Raw genomic sequence first — 27,739 nt, forward strand, 5'->3', positions numbered from 1 at the left:
AAATCAAGTGGCGGTTCAATGATCATATAGGTAAAAAAAGGGTGCTAAACTCACCCTTTCTGTGCCGATGCAGATAGCTAAACTCAGCGGCTCCAGCCGTCCACAGCACATTCATCTTCTACCGATGAGGTGCCACGTGCATACAGAAACCTGTCAGTTGACACGCACGGCTATTAGTTTAGAGGTGCAAACGTCGCCTCATTGAAGGAGACCGATGTGCCATGGGCGGCCGGAGACGCTAAGTTTAGCTTTGTGCATTGGCACAGAAAAGATGAGTTTAGCACCCTGTTTTACCTATATGATCACTGAACCTCCACTTGATTTTTAGTGATGTAAATCAGAGCGTTTGTTAAACGCTCAGATTTACCATAACTTTGACAAGTATTGCAGTATAGCCTAATCAAATTATACAGATTCATATATCGGCTGCACAGCAGGCATATTATTATTATTATTAAACTTTATTAATGAAGCGCAAACATATTCCGCAGCACTGTCCATGGGTACAATTCTTTTAAATAAAACAATAATATAAAACGAGACAGGACAACATTTTACAAACACATACAGTAGGAATTGAGGGCCCTATTCCTGTGGGAACTTACAATCTAGAAGGGTAGGAGGTAGAGAAACAGGAGGTGAGGACTGCAAGATTGAGAAAGATGTTAATGCTGAGTTAGATGAGGGAAATGTTAGGTAATTGAAATTAATTTGAGTTGTGTGGTAGGCTTCTCTGAACAAAAAAGTCTTCAGGGAGCCTTTAAAGGAAGAAAAATTAGAGCAAAGCCTGACATTACGAGGGAGAGTGTTCCAGAGGGTAGGTGATGTACGACATAAGTCCTGCAGTCTAGCATGGGAGGAGGTGCAAGGAGCAGGTCATTGTTGGATCTTAGTGGGCGGCCTGAAGTATACTTGTTCATTAGAGAGGATAGGTAGTGGGGAGCGGCGTTGGTGAGAATTTTGAATTTAATTCTGCTGTGAATGAGGAGCCAATGAAGGGACTCGCAGAGAGGTGCAGCAGATACAGAGCGACGGGAAATGTGGATTAGCCTGGCAGAGGCATTTCGGATGTATTGAAGGGTTGAGAGGCGGGAAATGGGAAGGCCAGTAAGTTATTTCAGTAGTCAAGTCGGGAAATAACAAGGGAGTGGATTATTTGCTTTGTGGTAGCGCTGAGAAAAGGGCGAATCTTGGAAATATTGCGTAGGTGGTTGCAGCAGGATAAAGAAAGTAATTGGATGTGGGGTACGAAGGATAGATTTGAGTCAAGTGTAACTTCGAGGCAGCGGACTTGGGGAGATGGGGAAATGGTGATGCCGTCGACAGGGATAGAGAAGTCAGAAGTGGGCGTAGAGCTTGAGGTGGGGATTAAAAGGAGCTCAGTCTTGGACATGTTAATCTTTGGGTGGTGAGAGGCCATCCAGGAAGAAAAACCAGATAAGCAGTCGCTGACACGAGAAAGGACAGAGGGAGATAGAGTGCAGGTGTTGAGAGGTAGATCTGGGTGTCATCAGCATAGAGGTGATATTTGCAGCCATAACTGTAATAAGTTTACCCAGTGAAGAAGTATAAATGGAGAAGAGTAGAAGACCCAGAACAGGTTCTTGAGGTACTCCGACAGAGGCATTGAAGAGGAGGATTTGCCAGCAAATTACACAGAAAAAGACCTGTGAGAAATATAGGAGTGAATCCAAGAAAGAGCAGTGTCACAAAGGCTAAAAGAGCTAAGGGTCTGTAGGAGGAGGGGTGGTCAACTGTGCCAAAGGCAGCTGAGAGGTCAAGTAAGATGAGTATAGAGTAGTGGCCATTACATTTAGCAGAGAGGAGATCGTTAGTAACCTTGGTAAGGGCAGTCTCAGTTCAGTGTTTGGAATCCAGATTGCAGGGGGCTAAGCAAGGAGTTGGTGGACAGGAAGTGGGTTAGGCGATTGTAAACTAGTTTTTCAAGGAGTTTTGATGTTAGTGGAAGCAGTGATATGGGGCGGTAGCTTTTAGGAGAATTAGGGTCAAGGGAGGGTTTTTTTTTTCAGTATGGGAGTGACTTTTGCATGTTGAAAGAAGATGGGAATTAACCTGTGAGAGAGATAGTTTGAAGATGTAAATAAGAGCAGGAGTGAGGGTGAAAGACAGGGAGGGTATTAGGCGGTAAGGGATAGGGCTGGAGAAGAGTATTAATCGCCCCCCATCCTTTGCCAGTACACCACACTGCGGGTTTGTTTTGGGATCTTCATAATATCCACTCAGGAGAAAGGAGACTGAGAGGGTTTTCGGTCATTGCGGACTTCTTTGACCAAAACATGTCACCCAATGTGTCACTGGTACCCACTAGATTTGAGCCAGCTCCGCCCTGTCTCCCATTTGAGTCCCTCAGAGTCCATCGTTTTATAAGTTCTTGGGGGTTTCTCGTGGATCCCTTAGGAGGTCTACTCTGTGGGAAATCAGATGGAGAAGTGGGTCTAAACACCCCAAACCTCTTAAAATTTACTATAACCTACTCTTATCAGACTTTACCCCGGGGGTGCCATGGCAGTATAAAGCATGTAATAGGGAATTAGATACTAATTTATCTTGTAAGGTGTATCCAGTCCACGGATTCATCCTTTACTTGTGGGATATTCTCCTTCCTAACAGGAAGTGGCAAAGAGAGCACACAGCAGAGCTGTCCATATAGCTCCCCCTCTAGCTCCACCCCCCAGTCATTCTCTTTGCCGGCTCTAAGCAATAGGGTCTCTCTCGGAAGGGTAAAGTGAATGTGGTGTTAGATTTGTTCTACAAGCAAAAGTTTGTTATTTTTAAATGGTACCGGTTTGTACTATTTACTCTTCAGCAGAAAAGGGATGAAGATTTCTGCAGAGAGGAAAATGATTTTAGCATGTTGAAACTAAAATCCACTGAGGAGTACAAGAAAACTTCAGTTGGGGGGAACGGTTTGCAGGTTAGGCTGCAATAAGGTATGTTCAGTCATTTATTTCTAGACAAGACTGTGATAATGCTAGAAAAGGACTGATAAGATCCCCACGAGGGAAGGGTAAGCTTTATTCAGAGACTAAGTATGGAATTACAAGCTTACATAACAGGGCTAATTTATGCTGGTTGACACTATTTTATGGCAAGTTGACACTTTTTTATGGCAAACGGTTTTTACTTATAAAGATCGTTTTTGAGACACTTAGAAGGTCCCTTTGGGTTTCTTTCAGGGGTCGTTACCCACATGGCTAATATTATAACTCTTAGGAGTGTTTCTTTAGGCCTCACAGCACCGAAGTAAGGTGGGAGGGGCCTAATTTCGCGCCTCAGATGCGCAGTTAGATGGACTAGATCTTCAGGCTGTGTTCACATGGTGTTCACATGGTGACCCATAAGAAGCTTTTTCCCCATAAATCCGACTCCTAAGGGAAGGTAGGGCCACAGCAGAGCTGTGGCAAGGTGCTAAATTTGTTTTAACCGGTCTGTTAGCTTACTATTGATCCGGTTTGGGCATTAAGGGGTTAATTGATTTTTTTGCTAGCTGTGCAATCTTACCAATGCTTTAGGTACATACTGTGAAAATTTCAGAAAGTTTGGTGCATTTTTCACTGTTTTGGAAAATTGTGTGCCTTTTTTATTTCTTAAAGGCAAAGTAACTTTTTTTTGCAAAGTGTGTTTTTGCTTGATTAATGTGATTTCTAAGCCTGTTTGTCTTACTATTAGTCTGTTAAACATGTCTGTCACCAAGGAAAATCCTTGTTCAATGTGTTTAGAAGCCATGGTGGAACCCCCTCTCAAAATGTGTCCCACGTGTACTGGTATGTCTATACATTTTAAAGATCATATTGTTGCACTTAAAAATGTGGCCCAAGATGATTCTCAGACAGAAGGTAATGAGGTTGGCCCGTTGACCTCTCCCCAAGTGTCACAAGCAGTTACGCCCGCTCAAGCGACGCCTAGCACCTCTAGCGCGTCTAACTCTTAACTACTTGCTGAGCTCTTCATTCCATTCCTCGGCCATGTGTAGCTCAGTGCATGGAGACAATCGGATTAATGGTAGCGACAATGGACATAGTCCCTTTTGCACAGATACACCTCAGACCACTGCAACTATGCATGCTCAAACAGTGGAATGGGGATTATGCAGATTTGTCTCCTCAAATACAGTTGGACCAGGGGACCAGAGATTCTCTTCTCTGGTGGTTGTCTCAGGATCACCTGGCTCAGGGAATGTGTTTCTGCAGACCAGAGTGGATCATCGTAACGACCGACGCCAGTCTGTTGGGCTGGGGTGCTGTCTGGGACCCCCTGAAAGCTCAGGGCTTATGGTCTCGGGAAGAAGCTCTTCTCCCGATAAACATTCTGGAACTGAGGGTGATATTCAACGCTCTTCAGGCATGGCCTCAGCTAGCTGCGGACAAATTCATCAGATTTCAGTCGGACAACATCACGACTGTAGCTTACATCAACCATCAAAGGGGAACAATGAGTCCCCTAGCAATGATGGAAGTAACCAAAATAATCAGGTGGGCGGAGGATCACTCTTGCCACCTCTCAGCAGTTCACATCTCAGGAGTAGACAACTGGGAAGCGGATTTTCTAAGTCGTCAGACTTTTCATCCGGGGGAGTGGGAACTCCACCCGAAGGTATTTGCCCAGCTGATTCAGCGATGGGGCACTCCAGAATTGGATCTGATGGCGTCCCGTCAGAATGCCAAACTTCCTCTTTATGGGTCCAGGTCCCGGGATCCCCAGGCGGCGTTGATAGATGCTCTAGTAGCCCCTTGGTCCTTCAATCTGGCCTATGTGTTTCCACCGTTTCCTCTCCTTCCTCGTCTGGTGGCCAGAATCAAGCAGGAGAGGGCGTTGGTGATTCTAATAGCGCCTGCGTGGCCATGCAGGACCTGGTATGCAGACCTAGTGGACATGTCATCCGTTCCACCATGGACTCTGCCAATGAGGCAGGACCTTCTACTTCAAGGTCCTTTCAAACATCCAAATCTAATTTCTCTGCGTCTGACTGCTTGGGGATTGAACGCCTAATTCTATCTAAGCGTGGTTTCTCTGAGTCGGTTATCGATACCCTGATTCAGGCCAGAAAGCCTGTCACCAGGAAAATCTACTATAAGATTTGGCGAAAATATCTTTGTTGGTGTGAATCCAAGGGTTACTCATGGAGTAAGATTAGGTTTCCCAGGATATTGTCCTTTCTCCAAGAAGGATTGGATAAAGGATTATCAGCTAGTTCCTTAAAAGGACAGATATCTGCTTTTTCTATTCTTTTACACAAACGTCTGGCAGAGGTACCAGACGTTCAAGCGTTTAGTCAGGCTTTAGTCAGAATCAAGCCTGTTTATAGTACTGTGGCTCCGCCATGGAGTCTGAATTTAGTTCTTTCAGTTCTGCAAGGGGTTCCGTTTGAACCTTTACATTCCATAGAGATTAAACTTTTATCTTGGAAATTTTTGTTTTTGGTAGCTATCTCTTCTGCTCGAAGAGTTTCAGAGTTATCTGATTGGCAGTGTGACTCACCTTATTTGGTTTTCCACGCAGATAAGGTAGTTTTGCGTACCAAACCCGGTTTTCTTCCTAAGGTTGTGTCTAATAAGAATATTAATCAGGAAATTGTTGTTCCTTCTCTGTGTCCTAATCCTTCTTCGAAGAAGGAACGTCTGTTACACAATCTTGATGTGGTTCGTGCTTTAAAGTTCTATTTACAAGCAACTAAGGATTTCAGACAAACAACTTCATTGTTTGTCATCTATTCTGGTAAGAGGAGAGGTCAGAAGGCGACTGCTACCTCTCTTTCCTTTTGGCTGAAAAGCATCATCCGTCTGGCCTATGAGACTGCTGGCCAACAGCCTCCTGAAACAATTACTGCTCATTCTACCAGAGCAGTGGCTTCCACATGGGTTTTTAAAAATGAGGCTTCTGTTGAACAGATTTGTAAGGCAGCGACTTGGTCTTCGCTGCATACTTTTTCCAAATTTTACGAATTCGATACTTTTGCTTCTTCTGAGGCTATTTTTGGGAGAGAGGTTTTACAAGCAGTGGTGCCTTCCGTTTAAGGTACCTGTCTTGTTCCCTCCCTTCATCCGTGTCCTAAAGCTTTGGTATTGGTATCCCACAAGTAAAGGATGAATCCGTGGACTGGATACACCTTACAAGAGAAAACAGAATTTATGCTTACCTGATAAATTACTTTCTCTTGTGGTGTATCCAGTCCATGGCCCGCCCTGGCTATTAAGTCAGGTAGATTTTTTTTGTTTAAACTACAGTCACCACTGCACCCTATGGTTTCTCCTTTTTCTTCCTAACCTCCGGTCGAATGACTGGGGGGTGGAGCTAGAGGGGGAGCTATATGGACAGCTCTGCTGTGTGCTCTCTTTGCCACTTCCTGTTAGGAAGGAGACTATCCCACAAGTAAAGGATGAATCCGTGGACTGGATACACCACAAGAGAAAGTAATTTATCAGGTAAGCATAAATTCTGTTTTTTTTCTGATCAAAATTGGGAAGGTGCTATTTTGTTAACCAAAAGAACCATACACTGCGTCACTATGCTTGAAGTTTACATAAAGGTGCTATTGAAGTGGCATAGAACTCCTGCAAGGCTAGCTAAAATGTATCCAACGATCTCACCTCTGTGCTGGCGTTTATGTGGAACAGTAGGCTCAGACTTACACATCTGGTGGAAGTGCCCGAAAATGGCCCCAGTATGGAGAGAAATTAGAAGACTGTGTAACTCGTTGATCCTTATCCCTGAGATTTTACCCGCCAACGCTTTGCTACATATAATAGGAAATGACACGCCACAAATGTCGAGACTGTTGTAATACATATTTACTGCAGTTAAGTTATGCATTGCACGGCATGGAAGTCCCTTGAACCCCCAAGCCTTAATGAAATATATGCAATGATTGACTACATAGCCAGCATGGAGAGAGACTTCTTTAATTCGATTGATCAGATGGACACCTACTGGCTGGTTTGGGATGCCTGGTTATACAAACGCTAAGAATTCTCAAAGCCACCCTAATTCTCTCAAGGATTTAAAGGAATTACCTCACCTTTTCTTCCCCCACCCCCTTTTTTTTTTTTCTCTCTCTCTCTCCCTATCCTTCCCCTATTCACCCTCTCTGTAACCTTTTTCTCTTCTCATCATTCCCATAGGAGGATCTGGAAACGGACTCGTCTTTAATTGGCTTTTACACAGACTAAGATTGTAAACTATAAATTTACCCTATGCTAATATGTACCAAAAATTATATTCTCTTTATGGACACATGCTAGTGAATTATATAGATTATGTGACGTACCATAAGTGTATAGTTAATCTGTTTGACACCACTTAAAATATATATGTGAAGACTGTATTTCAATTTTACCCTGTATACACCTGTAACTAACAAATAATTCTACAACTGTCGACGTTCTATATGCAAGGATGACACTTTATCTGTATGTTGATCAGCTTTTTATACGCATTTATATTAGTAGATTATTTGTATAATTTTGCAAAACCTTTTTAATAAAACATGAAAAAAAAAAAAAAGTGGAGAAGAGTCGTTTTAGAGTTTCAGGAAAGAGTAGCTATGAGAGAAGAGACGTAGTTTTGCTTGGCTAAGTGAAGGGCAGAAGTGTATGAACAAAGAGTAAACTTATAGTGTATGAAATCAGGTTCAGAGTGAGTTTTCCTCCAGACACGCTCAGCAGTACGGGAGCATTTTTGCAAATAGCATGTTTGCTGAGAGAGCCAGGGATGTAACTGACGGCGTGCTGTTTTGCGCAGTCGGGGAGGGGCAAGTGTGTCTAGTGCAGAGGAGAGGGTTTTGTTATAGTGGGCTGTAGGGAGATCAGGGCAGGTTATAGTGGAAGAGTGAGGGAGGAAAAAAAATTTGTAATTATTTAAACGGAACGGATCCACAGTGTGTAGATTTCTGCAGAGGCGGGATGTAAAAGTGGGTTTGATTGTCTGAAATAGGAACAGGGCAACAGTTGAGGTCAGATATAGAGCAGAGGTAGGAAAATACCAGGTCGATGGATTCTGTCACGGTGAGTAGGGAATAGGATTGATTGTGAGAGACCGAAGGAGGATGTGAGTGAAAGATGTTTAGAGGCAGCAGGGGCAGGTGGGTTGTCAATGGGAATGTTGAAGTCCCCAAGAATTAGGGTTGGTATATTTGTAGAGAGAAAGTGAGGAAGCCAGGCAGCAAAGTTGTCAAGGAATTGGGAGGTCGGTCCAGGAGGGCGATTAGATGACTGCCACTCTTAGGGAGAGGGGGGAGAACCGTCAAATACAGTGGGCTTCAAAGGAGGAGAAGGAGAGAGATGGGATTGGAGGTAGGTACTGAGAAGTGCAGGAGGGGGAGAGCAGGATCCAGACACCGCCGCCATGTTTTGTATCTGGCCTCGGGGTATGGCTAAAGTGGAGACCACCATGTGTGAGAGCAGCAGTGGAAACGGTGTCAGAAGAAGATAGACATTTTTTTTTCAGTAATTGCTAAAAGGGTGAAAGCATTGGATATAAACAGGTCATGAATGGTTGTAAGTTTGTTGCAGACAGAATGAGAGTTCCATAGTGCACAAGTGAAAGGAGTGTGTGTGTGTATGGGATGCATTGGATGGAAATGAGGTTATGTGTTGCTTTTATTAAAGTTTCTATAAGGAGTGCGTGATTGGGTAATGGTGGGAATGTGGGTGGCCCAGGATTTGGAGAGATGTCGCCTGACGCTAATAGCAGTAAGATGGAATGAGATTTATAGCAGTGGGGGTATTTCTATGAGGTGGGGCAGTTTAGTGACATCAATTTTAAAATAGGCATACCTATTTGATTACAAGTATGAGCATTTATAACCTCAGCTCTGTACCCTTAAATAGAAATTGTTAAAACTAGAGGCGGGGCATAACCGTGCAGGCTAATGGTTGCACAGTGAAAGAGCTCCGTGGCCATTCCCTACCTAACGGTATAATAAATGCCATATTTTGACTAAAAAAAGTTATAGGCACCTTTAATAAGGATTCCGCATTTGCCGCATGTAAGTTAGAAACTATTTGTTAAAAAACTGGGAGGACAATAGCCGCTTATGTGAAGCGCTCATAAGGAAAATAATGGGCGCCATCTTGCCTGCCTACTTCGCAGAGACATCGTAACCGCAGCTATAAGAAGATCTGCCCTTAAAATATATTTGGGTAAAACTACCAACCGGACTAAACAAATTGCAGCACACGGCGATAGCGGTAAGGATAAACCGACTAACAGCTCACTCCAGACATAATCTAGGCGCATTTGACAGAGAACACACATTCTATATTCTTCTGATGTGGTGCAGCAAAGAAAATAGAAAGCAAATCCTTATCACCACATACAGTAAGCTTTACTGACTTTATTCTGGGACAAGTTATATAAAAGTGTCTAACACCAAATCACTCACTCTCTAGTGGCTGCTGGTCAGCGTTAGGCAGCCTTTTGGGACACTTACATCCTGTTGTGATATAATTCTAAATCCTAGAAACTGGTGTAGAAAAACAAGCATAACATACTAGAACCAACATGTGAAAGGAGCCACAGGAAGAACACACGCAATACCGACTTTGGCAAACACCATCTAGGGCTATTTGTTAAAACTGAAATATAGTGTACTTACACAGGATCCCTAGAGATCAACATAAAATACATATGCACTGAACTATTATAGACCTGTCCCACAGGCGCTGTGGATAGTCATATCGCAACAAGAAAATCAGCAAGAGCCAGTAAATTATCAGCTATCACTTCTACTCCAGTCAGCTCATTTTTTAAACCTAAAGGAAAAGATATTGTCAATAACTTTAATACAGCTGCACAAATTTCAACAATGGAGCCCGCAATCTCAGAAGTAGATAACCCATTGCCACAAGCTACGTTGACACAGATGCAGCAAAACATAGCATTACTTCCATCAAAGAATGACATTGCCGATTTGAAGTCCTTTATAAAAGGTGAAATCTCATCCCTCAGAAAGGATATGAACGATTTGAATTCCAAAATTGAATGTATAGAAGAGGGTCAAGAGCATTTAGAAACCATGGTCAGTGAAAATACGCAACATTTGAATTGTCAGACCTCACTAGTCCATTCCTTACAACTGAAAGTGGAGGATTTAGACAACCGTGGCCGTCGCAGCAATCTGAGGATAAGGGGTATACCTGAGACGATCAACCAGGACACTCTCACAGATTATCTTCTTAGGCTCTTTAAACATCTAGAGCCTAACTTAGACCTCTCTGAAGCATCAATTGAGAGAGTCCATCGGGCTTTAAGACCAAAGCCTACCCCACCGAATCCTCCTAGGGATGTTATTTTGAAATTTGTCATCTTTCAACAAAAGGAGGCGATTTGGAAGCAAGCCAGAACCCACAGATCAATAACTTTTCAAGGACACAGTCTACAAATCTATCAGGACTTATGCCCTGCAACTATTGAAAGGAGAAGATCACTACGATTCATTACATCTACCCTACAAGAACATAATATAAAATATAGATGGGGTTTCCCATTTAGCCTATTGGTACATAAAGACGGGAAGACCTACATGTATAAAGACATGGTTAACTTGGACTCTCTAGCTAAGGGCCTCAATCTCACCTTTGAGACCCCTCTGAATCAGGAAATGACAAGCACGGGAATGTCTTCAACTCATTTGCCCAAACCTCGCAGGTCGTTGTGGAACAAAGTGTCCAGAACTCGCACTCAGGACAATACAAATAAGTGAACTTTGTTCATGTACTGAGGAGGAGAACTCTCCTTTTCACTGTAGAAGATGTCTAAAAGCCCTGCTACCTAATAACACAGGTCGTATATGTTGGTTTTATTTCAAATTATATTGTATATCTATATATGCAAAGACCATATATCGCAAAGGGCAAAGTATTTGCAATTCGATACCAATGTGTATGTATCATTATATGAACACAACCACATAAGTGAAATATTATGTTATCACAATTGAGTTATAATACTGTATGAAGAAAAGTTATTAGAGTTTAATCGTTGATAAATAGTTTCAAATTCTAGGCCCCTCTGGGCAGAAAAATATTGAAATATATATTCTCAGATAGAATCATATTTAAAGGATTACTTTCTGTTATAATTTTTAAGCTAAACAACTAACATATTAAAGTTAATAAACATTAATTAAAACCTACTGACCTATATTTTCTCCAAAACGAAGTTTCATAACGTTCTAAAAGTTATATCTTTTATTTGCCGATGATGTCCTGTTATCCTGCCCACTATTTTCAGCACTGCATGTTCAAAATACTTAAACCAATAACTTTGTGTTTAAAGCGCCATTTTGAAACCTAGGTATTGTAAACGGATTGGTAAAGAGCAAAGGACACCCACGGAGTGGGTTTGGAAAACAATTAAATTTGCAGACAAGATTTCTGATATACGGTAGAGATATGTTAATGAAATGTTATTGATAAAAAGCGTATTTGGGGTAGTTAGTTAGTAACAGGCATAGAAAATATTTACTTACAGTGGCCCTTTAAGTGTTTAGGCCTACTGGCATTTGCGGTCTTTTATGTTATATATTTCTATGCCTTTGAAGAAGACCGTAGGGAGGGAATAGCTTCCTCACCAAAATATCATATTGTTTTTGAACATGTTTTTGTTTAAAATGTTTAATTTGTTTAAACTGTTTTCTTTTTTTCTCACTTCTCTTCTTTCCATGCTGCAATGCTCATCTCAGGAAAAAACTAGAAATTATACCTACTTCTGCCCAGCCATCGGCTCACATAAAAGCCCTAGGGATCACATGTTGATTTTTCATGTCTGAACATTCTTCCAAAAAACCATCCTCAAATACACTAAAAATTCAATCTATTAATGCACAGGGTCTAAATATACCTAATAAAAGATCACAAGCCCTTAGAGACTTTCAGAGGAATAAATCAGATTTAATATTCATACAAGAGACCCATTTCCGTAGAGTAAAAGAGCCCAACACATTCAAGCAAAGGTTTGGAATTAGCTACTATGCATCCCATATAAGATCCAAAAAGCAGGGAGTGCGTATGCTAATTAAAAAAAATATCCCATTTCGGGACATTGAAGTATTGAGAGACAAACAAGGCAGATACCTTATAGTGGTAGGACTTTTATACGGCAGACCGATTACTTTGGTCTCTTTCTATACCCAAAATACCAAACAATCTATTTTTATTAAACAACTAGCTAACCATATACTCAAACACCAAAAGGGAATTTTAATAATGTGCGGTGACCTAAATATGCCATTAAACCCACTAAAAGATTGCTCAGCAGCGCGCTCATCGGTTCCCCAATCACAAATAACACAGACACTAAAATCATTTAAAAACTAACAGTAAAAGACCTATGGAGATTGCATTACCCAGATAGGGAAGATTACACTTTTTTCTCATTCCCATATAAACAATACTCGCGAATCGACTACATATTCACTGATTTTACTGGCCTTTCTCTATTCCGGTCTACCCATATCACTCCTATAACTTGGTCAGATCACGCATCGGTGGTGGGAGAATTGTGCTGGCCTTCCAAACCTATCCATGATTACGTTTGGAGATTAGATACCCAGATGTTAGCAGAGACAGGTATAGCGCAACAAATCTCCTCTGCCATTACGGATTATTTTTCAAATAATAATATTAACGGGGTTTCTCCGTCATCTTTATGGGAGGCCCATAAATGTGTGATACGGGGAGAACTTATGTCTATCAAGGCATCCATTAATAAAAAAAAGTTGCGAATATACCGCAAATATTTCCTCAATAGAATCCCTGGAGGACCGGCACAAAATGCACCCCACTAACCACGATCTACTATTAATCATCCAAAAAGTAAAAGATAAACTAGCCTCCCTTATAAATAAAGAACATAAAAAGCAAGCTCTGCGTCTCCAGCAATGGAATTATGAAGGTCAGAATAAATCAGGTAGATCCCTGGCGAGATATTTGAGGATAAAACAGAAAAATTACATTCTCAGTTTAAGGGATAAAAACAATATAACGCACCAATCTACACAAGCCATACTCAAGGTATTTCACAAATACTTTAAAGAACTTTATAACCTTAATAATGACAGGGTTCACAACAATTCCTATCAGGAAGATAAATTAAAAGACATAAATACCTATCTAGCATCACTTAATCTCCCTAGCTTAACGGAAGACCAACAATCCCATCTAGAAGAACCCATATCTTTGGAAGAAATTAAAAAGGTGGTTAAGGATCTCCCATCAAATAAGGCACCTGGCCCTGATGGCTTTTGTAACCAATATTATAAAACGTTTAAGGAAGAACTACTTCCACACATTTCCACGTATTTTAATCATATTGACGAAACTAAACAATTCTCTCCCAGATCTTTGGAGGCCCACATTACTCTTCTCCCTAAACCTAGAAAATTGTTAGATTCCCCCGCCCACTACAGACCTATTTCCTTAATAAACACAGATGCTAAAATATATGCGAAGGTTCTGGCTATCAGACTAAATTCAATATTACCAATCTTAATACATCGGGACCAGGTGGGATTTGTTCCCAAGAGGGAGGCAAAGGACAACACGGTCAGGGCCTTAAATTTAATCCAACATATGCAGGATGAAAATTTCCCGGGAATATTGTTATCCATAGACACAGAAAAGGCCTTTGACCGTGTTGGCTGGGACTTCTTAAGGGCTACCCTGGGGTTTATGGGACTGGGTCCTAAAATAACGGATAGAATATTTGCACTTTACACAAAACCCACTGCCAAATTGATAATTAATGGTACATTATCCCCCCCTTTTGAAATTAAAAATGGAACTCGCCAGGGATGCCCCGTCTCCCCACTTTTATTTGCTTGCTTTATTGAAACCCTAGCCACTAAAATTAAACAGAATTCATTGATCAAAGGAGTCCAGGTAAATTCGGAAATGTACACCATATCATTATTCGCAGATGATATTCTTTTCACGATATCTGACCAGGTTGAGTCGATTCCCCCTCTATTAGGTGAATTTGATAGATTTAAGTCCCTGTCAAACTTCGCAATCAACAAAACAAAATCTGAGGTTTTGAATGTAAATTTAGATAAACAGACATTAACAAACACTAAAAATCTTATGCCCTTTACATGGTGCCCCTCTGCCTTGCACTATCTGGGTATTAACCTGACTACTCAAATTGAAAGTACGTTCCAACTTAACTATATCCCAATACAAAAAACTATAATAAGAGATCTATCATCATGGCTTTCAAAGAAGCTATCCTGGATGGGGAGAATAAATGTTATAAAAATGAACATCTTTCCCAGGTTATTATACGTAATGCAAGCTCTCCCGATCCCAATCCCTAAAAATTACACTATTACCATGCAGAAAGCTTTTAGCGACTATGTATGGCGCAGAAGACCCCCACGGATAAATTCTAAGATCATGCAAACCCCAAGACTTCAAGGAGGATTGGGCATACCGAACATAGAGAAATATCGCCAAGCCATATTCCTTCAAAGGATTGTGGATTGGTGTATACATTACGACCATAAAAGATGGGTCCAACTTGAACATAGTTTGTCAGGAAGGTCACATTTGGGGAGACTGTGCTGGGATCCGACCTTTTCACCCAGCAAACATAATTTGGGCTCTCACTTGATATCAGAAACATATAAAATCTGTGATGCTACGATAATATCTAACCCATATGTGTCCTCAAAACCCTCTCCATTAACTTCTATCATAGAATCCGAACAATTTAAATTAGATTTAAGCAATGCAGATGAACTCCCACTTTCACACTACAGAGACATCCCGATTCACTACATCTCATCAAACGAAAAGCTCTTACCGAGAGAGGACCTAATTGATAAGGGATATAGCTTATTTTGCAACTGGTACCATTATACCAGAATTCACTGCCATATATCACATCATAAACAAAAAAGTAATTTGCTTAGACCGCTTACCAATTTTGAGCTTTTATGCGTTGCAACCCCTCCTTTAAATTACACTTTATCGCTAATTTATAAAATATTGACTCAAATTCCACCGGGTCACACCCACCCATTCATAGAAAAGTGGGAGGATGAACTAGGTGTAATAATACTCCCTCAGACGAGCTCCATAATATACCAAAACGTCCCTAAAACCTCTATATCTCTATCTCTGCAGGAAATCAATATAAAGCTTTTACATAGATGGTACTTCTCTCCGGTGAAACTAAATAAACTATATAAAAACAAATCTAAGCGGTGCTGGAGGTGTGGACATGGGCACGGTAACCTTGCCCATATGTGGTGGTGGTGCAATGTAATCCATACTTTCTGGAGAAATATAGTTGAGGAAGTAGAAGGCATACTGGGGATCCAGCTACCACTAAACCCCACAATTTGGCTATTGAATAAACCTCCTAAATTTAAATTAAAATACCAAATGAAATTATTCTATATATTGACAAATAGTGCAAGGTATCTTTTGGCCAAGAATTGGAAGGCAAGAGAGACCCCATCTTTAATATGTGGAAGCATAAAGTATAGGAAATACTCAATAATGAAGAGTACTACTACATTAAAAACGCTAAAATGGATATATTTGCTGAGATGTTGGACACGTGGGAAAGGTATATGAAAAAGTAACAACATACAAAACCTGCTGATGGCATGGGTAGAGACTTTTATTAAATACTAAACAAAATGTCAAAAGTATTAATTATATAGTATGAGTATTGCAGCACCTGCTATTTTCTTTCTCTCTTTCTCTTATTACTTTTCTTGTCTTTTGTCTTCAAATACTACATTCTTTTTCCTTTACTTTCGTCTACCTCTTCTTCTTTCTTTTCTCTCTTTTTCCTTTTCTTACAAGAATAATCCTTACCAGTTTTACGAGGAGGTAGTTCAACCTCCTCACGAAATAGATTTATTCAAATTATTCTTGCTGTTCTGTATATTAAAATTATACAGATTGTTTTTTTTTGCAAGAAGCTGCGACTTCTACTTTGTAAAATGTATTATTGATAATAAAACCGGTATTTATAAAAAAAAAAAAAAATTGTTAAAACTACAGAAGATTCTTAGCGGATTTAAACTAGGTCTAAACAAAGTAAAGTGCTCACTAGGGGATATTGCATAGGGAAAATACTTGTAACAAACTAAACTAAGTAATATCAAATAATAGTATTAAAGACCATTTGTAAAAATAATATTGCTGAGGAATATATGCTTGACATTATACATACACATGGATCAGATGTTGGTAACATATAGGGGTCAGATGGATATTGTAAATCCAAATTGGATGGTATCAAAACTATAAGCTAGTAGGTTAAAACAATGATATAGAATAATTTAAAATCTGCGTTGATTAACATAGTAGGACATATGTAGTCTGACTTTACCCCAACATGCTTAACTGTATATTATATAACGGTATTTTAGTGAAACGCTGTATATGTATATAAAAAAAAGAAAGCAATGGCATCTAATTGGCTATTCGATCAAAGGGTCCATCTATGCAAGTGCAAGTCTGATATAGGATAAGGATCTAAAAGGATAACCGTTACCAACTCAATACTCCCATAGTCAGCCCTTACACATGGGTGGTTTCTCTAGGTTTAGGTTAGGAGAAGCTGCATCCTTAATATGTAGGGGAGGCATAGCTGTATGGAGAGTTAATTAATCAGAATCCCATTACCTCATATTTTGTATAGCCAAGGCACTAATAGATGGGAGCACAAGTTTAGACTCATTGTCAGCAGTATCTCTGCATCTCACTAAGAGGGGTGGGGGGCAGGTCAGAAGCACAGAACAGATTCCTGAACCAACTCTTGAGCTTATAAAAATGATCCTCTAGGAAGGATATGATTTTTGCTTCAAATTAGCCTAAAATAAGTTCCATTATGCTTAGTCAAGTGATTTTATATCATTAACATCTATATAGCGCTGCCCGGACATGCCCCCTAGTTTATATTTTTAATACATTTAGATCCAGCAGTGATTTTACAAATTCTGATTTCTGTGTATTTTACAACTTGCATTGCACTTGGTATTTTCTCTATTGCAAAATAAAACCGTTTCAGAAAGTGGAAGGGACATGGGAGTTCCCTGGGCAGAACAGGGGAGTTCCCATGGTATGTCTGAAGCTCTCTCACAAGTCCTGTGAAATGCTGTAAGCGTTTTAAACAAGTTGGTATCACTGATTTTTCATGACAGCTGTATATAGGTGAAGTTTGCTCAAAATTCACAATACACTTATTTAACTGACAGAAAAGTAATATATAATAAACTATAGGCAAAAGCTAGTTTAAATTGTAGTGAAAACATTTCAGTTTAATTTGTAACTGATATAAACTGAGCATTTAAATCAGTCCCATGTGTTCTCCAGTTAACTTCTCTCTCCCTGTGAAATTCTGTATCCCAGAAAGCTTCATTACTTTTTTATGTATGATGTCTCTTATCTCTCTGGGACTTCCAGGTTCCGCCCATTTTTTCATATTGAATTCAGTGAGATTTGCACCTGTGAAGTCTTCATTGTAATTTCTCTCCATTCTAGAGAATGTTTGCTTATCTTGTCCATTGAAAGTAATAAAGCTCTTTGGGAAACTGAAGCAGTTAGTTTTTCATCTTTATTTTAAATAGAAGAAATACAAAGTGCAATGTAATGTAAGTTACACAAACTGTGAAAGTCTAATCAGAATTTGTAAAATCACAATCCTAAATACACTGCTGTATACAGAATAAAATAAAAATAGAAAGTGCAAAGTTTAAATGTAATAAAACTTAATCTGAAGTGTTAAAGTAATATAAAATTCAAAGCGCAAAGTGTAAATGCCACGCAATTGTCATGCCATGCAGTGCTATATTGCACTGGGTTTATTTCTCCTTTACATACAGACATTCAGGATTACCCCTTGGAGAAGTATAGCAAAATCTGCCTTTTAGGTATTTCACTAGGGATCTTGCAGTGCTGGAGGATCATTTTAAATCCTCTCACCTGAATGAGAGCTTTAGATCATCAGGCCCACAGAGAGAAAGCGAGAGACAGATAGCTATAAAGTTGTCCAAAGGTTTTTGGCTCCTAAATGTATGGACTGGCTCCTAGATTTTGAACAAATTTGTCAAGCCCTGGCATAAATAAGGCGCTTGTGATCATACTGACAGATCCATAATGTTAATGCAGTGCATTGTATGTGCCACTCTGAGGGAGAATGCTGTGGGGGTTTTTTGTTGTTTTTTTTTTTTTTGTATTAAATATTTTTATAGTTTTTTACATAGAATAGTAACAGTTTAAATAGTGAGAACAGTTTGGATATTTTACTAAATATACAACTGATCTGATAGATAACACATAGTAGCTAATACATATTCATTCTTCTAAGATTATGTTTACTTCATTAATTCAATAAACAGTTGAAGATCAAGCAAAACTGTCTCTTGTGATTCCTTTTAACCGTTTCAGAATGCTGTGAATTTGATGTATTTTATATTTCTTCTGTTTTTTAGTTTCCCATCCAAAGAACAATTACTCTGCTCGCTCTCGCTGCTATTCTCTGGCTAGTCCCTGTGAAGATACACCTGCTCCATCCACTCTAGAACCCTCTTCTGCCTCTAGCCTAACCTCAACCAACAGAAAGCCTACACCCACAGGAGATTCATCCACATCAACAAGCCACTATAGCAACCGTCAGAACCAGCCCCCTAGACAGGTAGCTGTATTTTAGATTTAAACATGACTTGTGCACAAATAGTAAATCATATCAGAATGTTTTCTTAGTATTCTGAGATACTGCAAATTATTAACACTACATCACATTCACTTAACATTACTTGTTAAAGGGATAGAAAAGTCAAAAATGAAATGTGCATAGGTTAGAAATGCTTCTAGTAAAAGTTATTGTTTTTCTGCGGCATACGCACATATCCCATGAGGGCCTGTGCTCCAATATTCAATCAGCAAGGTGGCTGTAGTATGTATTGCTTCTGAAGACGTAATTTGTGTTATACAAGCTACTGCAGATATGGTGTTTGAATACTGACGCACAGGCCCTCACAGGATATCTGCTTATGCCACAGAAAAACAGTAGTAACTTTTTATTGAAACATTTTTTGCTAATGGAAATATATTGCATAAATGCTTATTTCCAATTAAAATGCACCTATACACATTTCATTTTTGACCTTTCTATATCCCTTTAAGTGAGTTTCCACACAGTAAAACATTTTCTTATTTCAACTCATATTCCTTAGCGTACTGTGTTTTTTTGCATTTTTTTGTTATGCTGACCTTAGTTTGCTGATGATTTTCCTGGTGTTAGCTAATTTTCAAAGTATTTTAATTTCACTTTTATAGGGTTACCCAATGAATAGGAGACCAGGACAGGGCTTCAGATCTCAGGGCCCTCCACAAAACTACAACGTTAATAATGCAAGATATGATTATGCCAAACGGAATAGGAACAACTCTTGGTATCAGTCCAACTCACGAAACCAATCATACCCAAATCCTCGCCAGTCAACTGACCGGAACCCTGTCCATCCGTCTGGAACTAATGGAAGTGCTGCCAGTACAGAGTCTGTCCAGACAGGGTCCTCAAGCCCTGAAAACAAGGCCCTCCCACAACGTAAACCAAGGGCAAACCATGTGTCTTCTTCCTGAGACAGAATAAGGCCTGAGCATACCGCCTGCACTTTCAACGGTCAATTCCACAACTTGACTTTAGAGAACTGTTAGGTTTATTAACTAAGAAAAAAAGTTTACAGCTAGCTGCTGAGTGCCACGTTTCTTCCTTATTTCTTATATATAACAAGCCCCTTATGTTTTGTTTGTTTTCTCTTGTCTGTCCTGTGCCATTCTTGTGATGGGCAAGTGTTGCTCTTTACACCTTTTGTATTCAGGCCATTGCTTATGATTTAACAAAAGGCTCTTCCATTACTTGCACCATTGTCTGCATTTCCTCACTGAGAGAGGATATAAAGGCCTAGTTAAGTAGCAAGTCACTATAACCATGAAGATTTACATTTATTGTAATGACTGCCTTGCAGCAATCAGGCCTGTTCCCTGCTGCTTCACTTTTTTTTAGTTGATTAAAACTACAAATTCAAAATCAGTTCACCACTGAAGATTTGATTAGGTTATGTTATTTAGTGGTAGTTTAGATATAACATTTAATCAAATAGGACCAGTTGTCTCGCTGATTCTTGTCTGTCTTCTGCATTCCTGGTTATTCATTTGTATGTTGTATGCCCCCTAATTACACTAATATGCCCCTCAATTTTGTCTTTAAAGTGCCTTGTTTTTTTGTTTTGTTTTTTACTAGTCCCCCATACTTCTCTGATTTTGTAACATTCCTACAAAAGGGTGTCTCAGTCTTCTGTGTACAGACTTTATCATTAGGTAAAGGTGCTGATGTCCTCTGTTGCCTTGTGTGCCACCATAATTTGGGAGAAAGACTGCACCAGTAGTTGTGAAAATTGCTGAATAACTGACTTCATCTTCAAATCTTTGTATGGCCTCTGTTTTGTTTTCTATCTGAGCATTCTTTTTGATACTTTACCAGACAAAGTGAAATTGTCACTTTATTTTGCATTGTTCTTAACTGGAAGTGAGCAATATAAGATAGATAACAGAGCTCACCAAAGGGGAGGGGTGGGGGGAGGGTGTAAGTCAGAGATGTGCACATAAGAGTAAAATAAATATATATATGCAAGTAGAAAACAGAAGTATATTGGGGTACTGTAGAAATCTATTCAAATATCAATTTCTAAATGTTTACTTTAGCTACACTTAAAAATGCGACTACACAAGATATACAACCTTAAAAAAACGTTTTTTCTTTGTTTCTATAACAAACAATTTACTTGAGGACTTCTTTCTAGAATGCGGTACGTTGGAGTAGAGTTTTAGGAAGCGTTGAAATATGCTCATGAATTAGTATCCACAAACTGGTGTCGTATATAAGGGTTTAGCGGTGTATATAAATGAAATAAGTAGTCCAGGTCACATTGTTTAGAACAATTAAATGCTTTGTGGAATTATAGTGTATGAAAGTGTTAGGCAGCAGCCTATATCATAAAATACCAAATCTCCTCAGTTATATAAGCTCTTATATCAAACAACAATATATATATATTTTACAAGACCGTAATAATAAGAAAGAAAAAAACAACAAAATGTATACAACTGAACTGTTATTTTGAGAATTAAAATAGCAGTTTAGGAAGGGTTAACGTAATAGCTTTGGCCTCAGTCAAACATAGTACAGATAAGCCAAAGTATTCAGTAATAATGCTCCATTATTTTTTCCTTTTTTGGCACCTTTTTCGGTGAGATGTACTTACCCTTCAAGATGTTTCAGCAGTACCCAGTATACTATTTCCTTAAAGGGACATTTTACTCATAATGTAATTCCCCTATACATTAATAAATGTAATTATTGGAAATGTAACATTTCAGTATGCTTTCAGTATTTATTTTGCTTGTGCTTGCTTTAAATACCTTGCTTTTGCTGTAGAATTTGTATTTGTCCAATTCTCCATAGAGAGGCTGGAATTCTAATTCTGTTAAGCATGTTGCAGTGCTGGGAATCTCATAAAACCAGCCAAATACTACACAGTGATTGCTTAGGGGAATGCACATACTCATTTAAATCTAGCTCTAATTTGTCACATGGGATAAGATCAACATACTAATGCTCTGAGTTTTTTTTCTTTAAAAAAATGCTAATATTTATAAATTATTGTGACAGTTTTAAATGCTTTCGCAACATTTATTTTGCTTGCAGTTCAGTACTTAATTGCTGATATATTACTATATAAAATGACTTTAATGTCCCTTTAAGTGGAAATCTTTTTCCTTTCCAAACACACTACTCAGGATGTAAAGAATTTTAGAATACAGTTTAAATCAGATTAATGTTAATGTCTTTTACTTAGCAACTATGTGTTTGTATTGACAAGAGTTATTCTGCACTGTCCGTCATGTTACTGAAATTCCATCATGGCCACTTGCTTAAGATTCAAAAACCAACCACAGGGCAGAGCTGGAAGTTTCTTAATCCTCTTCTCCAAAGATGCACCTTTCATCCCCCATAATTCTTTCTTTATCTCTCAAAACGTTTTCTCTGTTTAATTTTGCAATGTTCTTTATATGTTAAGTCTATGTTTCAAGGGCTTTCAGTGTTGTAACATCATTAAACACAACACTTATTAATCAATGCAACATGTAATGTAGGTTGGCAGTCAACAAAACATTTATCCTCTGCAGGTATATGTTACAAGAGTGATTGTAATCTCCTTTATTAGAGGCTTGTAACATGCTTCTGTATAAATCTTATTCATATATTTCATTTTAACATGCTAAAATGTGACATTCTTAATTTGTATTAATTAGCCTCTAGATGCTTAGTCACTGTTATCTTACCGGATAAACACTAAAATACCCCAGTTTCATCACCAGGAACAATAGCACATTCTCAGCAATTGATAACCGTGGAGTACTGTTCCAAAATACTTTGTAAATCTTTTACCAAAAATAAAATTGAAAAATAAGTCGTAATTAAATCAGTTGTTGCATGTTTGCTCAAATACTCTGAATCTGTATGACTAAAACATATACGCTTAGATCAACATTTTACATTTAGCTCAATTAGACATATGTTAGAAATCTATATAACCAGACAATGAGCAATAAACAATGTTAAAAATCAGGGTATATTGCTGAAATCGTACATAAGAAATGGTAAAAGTATGCACAAATCTTTTTTTACTAGAAGATTATTCCTTCTGAATCTATGCATGAAATTTATTGCTAGTTGCAAGACTGTAAGATGTTATAGTTATGGGGACATACGCCAGCAGTGAAGGGACAATAAAGATTGACATAAGATATGTAAAACTCACTATATGAAAGTTACGTTCAGTCTGTTTGCTGCGGTTTCTTAGAAATACTATGAACTGACAATGTAGATTTTCCCATTCCAGATTAACCACCAGAAAACCATTCTTAGCACACTCCCACACAGTCTATTTTTACAAAATGCCTTACATATTGACATATGTGAAAATGTCTGGGTTTTAAGCTGTGCAGCATTTAAATTTAATTTCTGAAATGTGATTATCTTTAACATTGTTTAATTACATGATCCCACAATGCTATTGTTGGTATTTGGATGCATGGAGTTTGTTAAGCTGGAATAGTTCTATAGACATAAAATACATGTATTGTAAAACAAAATCTAAATTAAAGTAAGCACATTTTTTATATTCTACTTGCAAACAAAATATTTGGTTTAGTACCCTATGCTTGTTTAACATAGATCTCTAACTTCTTTGGAATATTAATATAAACTTTAGATTATCAAATAAACATCAGATATAAATGGTATGTTTTATTATATATTATTGAAACCACATTGGCACAGATGCATCACAAAAGCTGCCACTGAAAGCACTACAACTCATGACCTCCTTAGCTTTGTCTTGCCAGAAACTTACTAAGTGTTATGAAAAACACAATTTTCCCCTAACTTAAAGGACCATTAAATAAAAGCTTGATAGAATGAAGTGTTCAGAACAAAGATTAGCCTGACAATTATATGTAAAAACATTTTTTCTATAAGGTACGACGAGTCCACGGATTCATCCTTTACTTGTGGGATATTATCCTCTTGCTAACAGGAAGTGGCAAAGGGCACCACAGTAGAGCTGTCTATATAGCTCCTCCCTTAGCTCCACCCCCCAGTCATTCTCTTTGCCTACTCTAAGTACTAGGAAGGGTAAAGTGAAAGAGGTGATAAAATATTAGTTTTTAATTTCTTCAAGGAAGAGTTTTTTGTTTTAAAAGGTACCGGTGTGGAGGGGGCGGAGCTAGCCGTGGCCAAGATGGCAGCTTGAGTCAGGAGCTCTGGTCTGAGGCATCATCTAAAGCCCTAAAATCACCGCTATATCCTAAGTCAGTTGATAGAAAAAGAGATGGGATACTCCCTAAAGGTGTAAAGTATCGACAGAACCAGCTAACAAGCTCTGCATTATACCAGAAGGTAACCCACACTCGACTGCGACCAGATACAGGCACACGTGGCTGGGGCCTGCATAATACAAAACCCTGCTCCAGAAACATTTCAGCACAGTCAAATGGGAATCCGATTGACAGTTCACGCACTCTCTGCTTATATTTACCTCTGGTAAGTTCGGTGTACCCAGAGATTTAAACTACAGACGGACCACACCAACTTAATCTGGCATAAACCCTATATAAGCTGACGAGATAAGGCGTTGAAGACCCTGAAGCAGATAGCTCTTTCACATTAGAGGGCTAGATACACTCACAAATCATGGACTTAGAGATCTCTCTCTTGAGAGCACTGTGTGCTAGGTTTGATGACCACCGGGCGGACCTGGTAGACACGCTCCATACCGCAATGTCATCTGCCTCCATTATAGGTCCCACCACGGCCCTCTATGCTTCCAGCTCCGACGCCTTACCTGATCTCTTGGAGGAGTGCTGCCATAAACCATTCACCGCGAGCCTTGACACTCCCGCTAAGCCCACTCTACAGGGAGTACAGGAGCCTGACGACTCTCCACAGTTTTTAGCTTCAGTAATCTTAGAAAACCTGCAGTCCGGACACTGTACAGATTTACCCACAGGCTGTGAGATGGAACAACAAGATGCGGATACTTGCGGTTTTCAAACACTGCTTGTAAATGGCAGCAGCAGCCTTAGATCCAAGAAGGGCGATAATCGCAAGACCCTTTTAGAAAATCTTTGTCAAAGTGCACAGCCATTGTCCCTTCATAATTGGACCTTTGAAAACCTGATAACTACAGATCTGCTACCGCGTCTCCTTAGATATTATAGAGGGTTATCCCAAATGCTGGGAAGAACTGATAGCAAACCTGACTCTGAGAAATTAGGTGTTGGGTGAATCACCCTGATCACCAGACAGTGACTGTACAATTGTGGATTAGGTTTGTTTAAAATTATTTAGCCACATTGCCCTCACTGTTGGACGTTACTAAATACCCATCTTGCAATAGTTCTCCAAATGATGAGTCTCTACTCTGTGACTTAGGATATTATTTTCTGTTACATGACCCTAGCTAATCCTTTTATGTTTTCTGCTGTATATTTAAAATTAGCTTTACATTACTTGTTATTTTAGCTTGAGTGATGCAATCTACATGGTTATTATTTATTGAATGCGCAATGTTATATTATATTATGTTTTGATTATTAAGGTTACAGAATTGCTTCCCCACATGACAATTACCACTTTGCCTAGTATAACAATTTACATTGCTAACTTATTTACAAATTAACCAGGCCCCTTAAGTTGATTCTCTAACCCACTGAGGTATACTTGGGATAGCATTACCATATCCATAACCTAAACATTTAAACACCTTTTTAGACATTCACGCTATGTCATACAGACCCCGATGCCTTAAAACTTGCCCGGGGCATATTTAAATTTTAGTTAACAGATTTTGTTCTCATATCACCCCTTGTTTGAAGTGTTTGTAATGCTTATAATATTAGCTAGTCACTGTTAACTTATAAGCTCTACTCAAGTATTTTCATATTTGGAGAATTGAGCATTGCTGATCCCTGCTCTGTTATCCTATGTCTGGCTAGCTGAAGGTATTATTTACTCTGCTGCAACTGTTAAGGTATAGAAGGCTCAGAAGTGTCATGCAGCTGCTATACTATAGTATAGTTTTATTTAATGGTTGTGTGTGTTAGTTTTGCATATTTATAGAAACTAAAGATATATGTTTATAACAAAGCTCTGTCCCCCTGTCTCAGCTTAGAGGACACCTATATAATATGTTCCTATAAGACTAATTAAGCCCTTAGTTGTGATTATAGGTAATATTTAACTTAGTCAATTTTTGGACATAGCTCACTGTTTACTGATTCAGAATTGGTCTACTTATTCTTAAAAATATCCTATATTTCAACCTTAAAATATGCCAGTAACTTTAAACCTAAAATTTCATGCTGTTATACACCAGGGTTATGTCATATGTCTTTTCCTCTACTTGCACCAGCATGATTTATAATCTCACTCTTGGATGTTGTAGACACTGCTGGGCCGTGTTCACTGGGAGGGCACGGCTCAGCATAATATTTGAATTAATGAGCTTGGTCTGAGACATATATATAATACTTAATAGTATACATGGTGATAGAGAGCTCAGCTTGTTCGTTCGATATGATTAACATGTCTGATGTGGTGTTTTATTATATCCACATGGTCTTAATTTAACTTTGTTCTCATATTACCCCTTATTTGAAGTGTTTGTAATGCTTATAATATTAGCTAGTCACTGTTAACTTATAAGCTCTACTCAAGTATTTTCATATTTGATGAACTGAGCATTACTGATCCCTGCTCTATTATCCTATGTCTGGCTAGCTGAAGGTATTATTTACTCTGCTGCAACTATTAAGGTATAGAAGGCTCAGAAGTGTCATGCAGCTGCTATATTATAGTATAGTTTTATTTAATGGTTGTGTGTGTTAGTTTTGCATATTTATAGAAACTAAAGATATATGTTTATAACAAAGCTCTGTCCCCCTGTCTCAGCATAAAGGACACCTATATAATATGTTCCTATAAGACTAATTAAGCGCTTAGTTGTGATTATAGGTAATATTTAACTTAGTCACTTTTTGGACATAGCTCAATATTTACTGATTCAGAATTGGTCTACTTATTCTTAAAAATATCCTATATTTCAACCTTAAAATATGCCAGTAACTTTAAATTTAAAATTTCATGCTGTTATACACCAGGGTTATGTCATGTGTCTTTTTCTCTACCTGCAACAGCATGATTTATAATCTCACTCTTGGATATTGTAGACACTGCTGGGCCGTGTTCACTGGGAAGGCATGGCTCAGCATAATATTTGAATTAATGAGCTTGGTCTGAGACATATATATAATACTTAATAGTATACATGGTGATAGAGAGCTTAGCTTGTTTGTTTCCAGACGAAAAATACACTACTTAGATGTTTCTAAATAATATCGTTATAAATCTGTTTAATAAAGTACTTACAAGCTCTAAACCCTTAGTACATTTACCAAATTCACATACTATCTGGCTCCGCCCTCCCCCCCCCCTCCCCCCTCCTATTTTATATTGAGCGGCTCTTGCCCGCTGCATCCCCCTTCCCCATAAAACTTTAGAGCTATCCCTTCCCCTAGCCCTATTCTTATATGAGTAGATACCTTAATTTTTCTTTTATTTAGCTGGGAGAGGTTCATTTTTGCTTCTGTTACTGTTAATATACTCTATGATAAAACTGAAGTCTTCTTATTGGACAGCCTGCATTTGATAACTACGCTTGAAATATGTGAATATATTACTCTGCTCATGGTACTATGTATACATCTATTTGTAAATCTTTCAGGCATACTTTGTATATGTTGTATTTGACTACGACTTCAATAAAAAAATATTTAACAAAAAAAAAAAAAGGTACCGGTGTGTACTATTTACTCTCAGGCAGCAGATGGATGAAGACTTCTGCCTGGAGGATGATGATGATCTTAGCATTTGTAACTAAGATCCAGTGCTGTTCCCACAGAGGCTGAGGGGTACAAGAAACTTCAGTGTGAGGAACGTTTTCATGCTATATAACAGTGAGGTATGTTCAGTCATTTTTTCTGGAGAGACTGTATTTCAGAAAGGCTGACAGTATCCCCATGAGGGTAAGGGTAAGCAGTAATCCTAAGAGCTATAGAAAGACATTACTAAGCTT

The 27,739-nt window shown here is 38.7% G+C and overlaps 1 protein-coding gene across 1 annotated transcript in view; it reads left to right on the forward strand.

The window, feature by feature from the left end:
* SPATS2 (spermatogenesis associated serine rich 2) overlaps positions 1 to 22,525 on the forward strand; it is a 941,596-nt gene extending 919,071 nt beyond the window's left edge. The window contains exons 11-12 of the mRNA XM_053705505.1: positions 18,470 to 18,672; positions 19,317 to 22,525. Of these exons, the coding sequence (XP_053561480.1) occupies positions 18,470 to 18,672; positions 19,317 to 19,622 (509 nt within the window). The 3' untranslated portion in view covers positions 19,623 to 22,525. The remainder of the gene's footprint in view (positions 1 to 18,469; positions 18,673 to 19,316) is intronic.
* The last annotated feature ends 5,214 nt before the right edge of the window (positions 22,526 to 27,739 follow it).

This window comes from Bombina bombina, chromosome 3, assembly GCF_027579735.1.
Source record: "Bombina bombina isolate aBomBom1 chromosome 3, aBomBom1.pri, whole genome shotgun sequence".
In the NCBI taxonomy this organism is placed as follows: domain Eukaryota; kingdom Metazoa; phylum Chordata; class Amphibia; order Anura; family Bombinatoridae; genus Bombina; species Bombina bombina.